General features: G+C 43.6%; 1 protein-coding gene across 1 annotated transcript; it reads left to right on the forward strand.

Moving 5' to 3' along the window:
- The first annotated feature begins 5421 nt into the window (after positions 1 to 5421).
- Positions 5422 to 5703, forward strand: atp9 (ATP synthase F0 subunit 9). The gene has a single exon. It carries the CDS (start codon positions 5422 to 5424, stop codon positions 5701 to 5703), a length of 282 nt encoding a protein of 93 aa, YP_010438255.1.
- The last annotated feature ends 175 nt before the right edge of the window (positions 5704 to 5878 follow it).

Genomic DNA, 5878 nt, shown 5'->3' on the forward strand with positions numbered 1-5878 from the left:
CTACCCAAAAGAGGAATGCTTGGACCTATTCCTGATGGTGTGATTCGAGTTTCGCTTCTGTCGATCCTCTGTTTATAGATCATTTCACTACACAAAATGTAGTTTACCAAGTCCCCCTCAAGGGGAGCTGAAACGTAGCTTTCTGCTCAATTCTGTCTAAAACTTTATCTTTCAATACCAGACTCCTTATTTCCAACTTCCGATCTGGACAAGAGAAAGGCGACTACTAGGCAAAAGACCTCTTTTTCCTCATTGCTAGTGCTAGATTGAGCGTAGTTCTGTTTTGCTTCGCCTATTGAGAGACCAATAAAGAGCATTTTCCCTGGGTCAGATGAACAAAAAAGGAACTCTCTCTACCATTCCTGGTGACTAACCCTTGAAGTCATACAGAGACCGGGGAAGAGGTTGGTCTAGAAGCTTCATCTCCGACCTGTGCTATCCATTCTAGTGCGCCTAGGACTGTGTTGACTGAAGCTTTCAAACTCCTAGTGAGTGGAGAAGGAAGACATGGGCTATTATATTACTACTATGGTGACACCTATGGTACCTAATGAACCGTACTCCCAGCACAAGCTGGTGAGAGCAGGATTGAATGCACCTGTCTCGTATGCTATACCCACCGCCCCTACTTAGCTCTGCTTTTTGTGCTTAGCTTCCTTCCCTCGTAGCGCGCGGCGGAGCGCTCTTTCTCAGGGCTCACCGCTTGCTTCTTATGACCTCACTTGTCACCATCAGGCTCAAGTGCTAGCTCAAAGTAGGAACCGTCCCCGCACATCCGAAGCGAGTGATCTTGCTAAACCCTTAGTTGCGCCCCCTTGGCTAAAAGTTTGCTACTGCATGCGGCCTACTTCTGCTTTAACTACTAAAAAAGTGTTTGAGTGTATGAGGGGTGGCAATAGTGCTTCGTTTTAGTGCTGCTTTAGTGAAGGCAATTGAGCCGCTACAATTGTTGCGATAGTCGGGCAGCAAGCGCTGGTCCTAGCCCGGCAGCAGCCCTTTTCTCATCCTTTCTGGGACCATTCCGCAGTGCCTGAGAAGGTCGAGAAACTCTAATTGCGAAGTTCGTTCTCGATTAGTCATGCGCGGAGGGAGAGAACGGTGCAATTGCCCCAGACCAAGTCTCATCTCCTATCCCAAGGGGCTTCACACTCTGGGAGTTCCTTCTACTTGACCAGCTTATTCGTATTTTAATTTCCAAATTCAGATTAGGCTTTATGCCTATAATGACGGGTAAGCGTAAATCAACCTATCGTATCGACGAGTAACTCTGTTTTAGACTCCCATTGCCCTTCGAAAAGGTAAACGTCTTTGATCTTTCTGTAAGTCAACGTGTTTGTGATATCACTCATACAGGCCGTGTGGTTAAAAGCCGTACTTTAATATGAAGGTCTCTGATCCCGAGCCATGATGCGGGGATCTACTAACCAATGCAACCGGTAGGGGTTTTGTAGAACGATAGGTTACCATCTTCCTTCAGTCTTTCGTTTGTCTTCCAGGTATCTTTGTGCGTAAAGTTTTGGTTGGTAGGGTCCTACTGAGACTCATGTGAATCAGTTGCAGTTGGTTAAGTTTATAAGGGAAGGGAGGGCTTTCGAGCAATCAGTTAAGCTCTTTCTGTATTAGTTAACGGTTAAGCGATATTTATATTAAAAAAAGATCTTATTTCCGTACTACTTGTGAGTAAGGAACTCTTAAAAGCAATAAAACGGATACGCGTTAGCCGGAGAAAGGTAGCTAGAATATATTCATCACCAGAAATCATTAAATACACTGGTATGCTGCTCATAAAGACTGTATCATAAAGACTTTTACTGTACCTGGCATGGTATAATCTACTCATAGAGGCTTCTCATAGGCACTCTAGCTTCTCTCCTTCACTTTCCGAGTCATATAGGAAGATCTCTATTGCCACCTGTGTCCCATAACGCATCTCTCCTTGCCACTCTATCTATAGCTATAGCTTGTCCGTCCCCGAACGCGGACTGTTGAAAGCAATGGTGGGCTCACTACGAGTTGAGTAAGCTTTTTGTTTAGCTTGAGGACAAGTATTGTAAGCCACTAAGTCAAGGAAGGGCTACTTAGATACTGAGATACTGCTTTTCACTCAAGAGTTGTTGCCCCTTTTCTAGTTGTGTACAGTAGTACGATAAGGAAGATTATTAGTGAGGCAGTCTATAAACTCTTACTATTCCTTATCCGTCTTAAGCCCTTCTTTCTACCACATCTGGACCTAGAATAAAAATTTATTTGAGACGAGCCTTCCTCCGTAGATGGACACAAAACTATTTCCTTTACTTATTCTTATTAAGATTCTGATTGAACTGTCACTTAAGGTACTTGTCCACCAGACACATCCTTCCCTTCCCTCTCAGGGTGCTTCTTCTATCCCCTTTTCTGGCGCCCCCTCGGCCCACTGAACTTGACTTCTTTTCTTTCTTTTCTGAGCTCGAACCATGAGCCGTAGAACTGGATTTCTCCGATGAAGTTGATCCAATGAGATGAAGATGTTCCCATCCTGGTGGTTGCAAATCAAATTCCAAACGAAATCTTAAATAGCGAGTACGAGCCGGTGTTGTCGATGAACTTCTTTTTCAGTTCGACTTGAGAGAGGTGGGGAATGCGACGTTTATCCTCGCTACTACAGGAGAGGCTGATACTTGACTAAATAGATATAGATACAAAATGAGGGACTAACGGTAACGTATATAAGAGTTGGGCTTTCAGAGAGCCTCAACCTCAAAGGAATCGTCCACATGGCTACAATCACACTTGTGCTAAACAAGATGGTACTGGTGACGTATATATAGAAGTGAGTTGGCGTTTGCGGTCATAGTTGCTGTTTCTTTGAGATTGGTTTGGTGTCATTCTGGATCTACATGGATTCGTGGTACAGGAAAAGCTTGTTGATGCAGTTTAGTCGAGATTGGCATTGCCTGGGTCTTCTTTGAGCTAAGAGTCTATACTATATTATGATTGATTGCTAGAAGTAATAGAAGAGAAAGGGATAGAAATGGACTCCTGGACGAAGGATCTCCTCTTCCGCTGATAGAGCCGGGATTACGTCCTCGCTCTAAGAAGTAGGCAAGTAAACTAGCTAGCACCTCTTTTATCATAGGCATTTTGGTCAGCAGGCTACTATTTCAGATCAATTCCTAGAGTCATGCCAACAAAGCCAAATGGGTGCCACAACCCCTTCAGTAGTTGATCTTGCCATTGCTATTGATACAGATTTAGGCGGAGCAAGGGAGCCTTTTTCTATATCGGATTAGGCCGTATAATGGATCTCATTTTTTCAATAATTAGAATTTGGGGAATCATTCGAATGACTTTGAAAAGTCGACTCTAGCATAGGGCAAAAGTAAGCAAGCCCCATTTTCTTACCTAGGTTTTTGAGAAACTTCCCTCTCTACCGATCCTGAGTTCGTATGACTCACCCCTGACTTATGATTCGCATGTTCATGCTCATCTCCTCCTTTCAGTCGATTTAACTGCGTTTCCTCGGATCTCATGTTATAAGGATTCATCCACCTACGTGCTACACCAATGATTTTTGGAAAAACCTAAAAGTATAAATAAAAAGGGATTCCTCCCCAAAAACTACAAATAAGCCAGTTCATTCCTTAGTTGGATCCGCCGAAGAGATTGGAGCAAGAACTCTTTTAACCACCTTGCTTCCCGGCATCTGCCCTGGGTAGCGATCTACTTGTGTTAAAACTCCAATCGGAAAGTCAGAACGTAGTGCTAAGGTAGTTGTTCGTACTAAGTGCCAGTGATCAGGAGCTAAGAGCACCTTAGTGATGTAACACCTTTCGGATCAATTCCTCTAGCAGCACGAGTCTCACTTTCTTTTTCTGTCGAAAGCTTTCCACGTAGGTCTGAAATAACCGTTTGTCAGGACGACTTCTCTTACGATGTTTCTTAGCATCCGAGCTAGCTGGTTTTTCCATCATCCATTGATAGCCGCATAAATGACTAGAATTTTTTTTTCTATTGGAATGTCTCGGAGTTGTAATCTTCCTATTTAGGTTGTCACCGTCTCCGCTAGGTGTTTATGGAATTATTGTCGAGCAGGTTGGCTCCTCAACTGTTGCTGAACCTAAGAACATCCGTCAAAAGCCGCATCTCTTCTTTTCTTCTCTGCCAAATGAAATGGTCAAAGCATGGAAAGTAGACTCGAGAAATCCAATCGTCAAAAGCCATCGGAGAAAAGGTTGAAATATAGCTAAAAACAGATCCAAGTAAAGTAATTCACTTGGTTTCTGCTCCTGATTCGCTAGCTCATCTCCTCCCTTGGTTGATTCAATCCCGAGACTAACTAGTCGAGTCACTTCATTTACCCTAATTGCTATTGATTCGCCAACTTCGTTTACTCTCTTTCGATCCATTGTCGTCGAGCAGCTTCGCTTCCCTCCTCGCTAGAGCTTTCATTCGAGCAGTTTCGCTTCCATCTCCTTACTCACTTAGGGAATACTTGTACCGTGAGTTGTAGAACAAATGGCAAATAGCACCATAGTAGAAGTAGAATCATTACCTGGGATTAGATCTTTCTTCTTCGTTTCCTCCTTTGAGTTGCTGTAGAAATGGTTTCATTGGAGTCAGCCGATGGCGATGGTATTGTTGAACGCTTCGCTAAAGGTATACCTAAGAGACAAACAAGAGAAGAGAAAGACGTCTAAGGCAGCAGGTAATCGGCAGGCCACAAGCCTTTCTCCGCTACGACGCCCAAAGTAAAGTGTGACGAAGAAAGCAGTCAAGCGCGGAAGAGCTAACTTAATCGGAGATTCGTATCAAGATAAATAAGGGTTCCCATTCTGTTGATAGAAAGAAAGCGAAGCTGGAGTTATGCATCTATATCTATAATGACATAGTTTTATTTTTAGAAGGAGTGGTTTCCCTCTCTTCGGGAAGTGAGACAGACGACTATTTTCATAGAGAGAGAGCACTAGACCTGACTAAACATCATCAGCGAGAAGTCACGTCTTGCTTGCTAACACAATATCTTAAGTAGTAAATGGTAACTTCACTACATCCATTCGCCCTGACCGGATTATAGCGTTAGCGGAGTAGGGAACTCCCCAGAAGAACCGATCGGCATGTTGACCTGCTCATCCGCGAGTATGCTCTTAACATGCGTTTAATCGGTTTCAGTGATTGAATTCGAGTCCTACAGAGCGAGCGTACCATCAAGTATCAAGTAAAGATAGGTTTGAGAAAGAACTCTATATTAAATAATCAGTGGTGCATTGTATCCGCTCTCAAGCTGTAGTTGATTGATGTAGTTGCTTGTAGTTTTCTTTTATCATCGAGATTTTGTTGGTGTTCAGCTCCGTGGGTACAAGATCGAAAAGAATTAAATTTCCAAGTGAGATGCCCAAGATAAAAGGAACGAGGGGAAGAATCGACGAGGACATAAAATCGTGAATGAAAAAGCGTGACGAGAATTCTCAACTCGAGATGTTAGAAGGTGCAAAATCAATAGGTGCCGGAGCTGCTACAATTGCTTCAGCGGGAGCTGCTATCGGTATTGGAAACGTGTTCAGTTCTTTGATCCATTCCGTGGCCCGAAATCCATCATTGGCTAAACAATCATTTGGTTATGCCATTTTGGGCTTTGCTCTAACCGAAGCTATTGCATCGTTTGCCCCAATGATGGCCTTTTTGATCTCATCCGTATTCCGATCGGTTTCGAGGGTTACAATCTAAAAAAAACGATTCCACATGAGGACAATTTCCCTCTTGAGTAATGGGAAATGGAAAGCGGGCTAGTCCCCGAAAATGCTCGTTAAGGTTGGGGCTTACAATTCACCCTGTGACTCACGGTCGAACGTTCTTCGCTTCGGGCGTCAATCAATCTATCACAGGACACTCTGTCATTGTC

This window comes from Pyrus communis, mitochondrion (genome assembly GCF_041283825.1).
Source record: "Pyrus communis mitochondrion, complete genome".
NCBI classification, from domain to species: Eukaryota; Viridiplantae; Streptophyta; class Magnoliopsida; order Rosales; family Rosaceae; genus Pyrus; species Pyrus communis.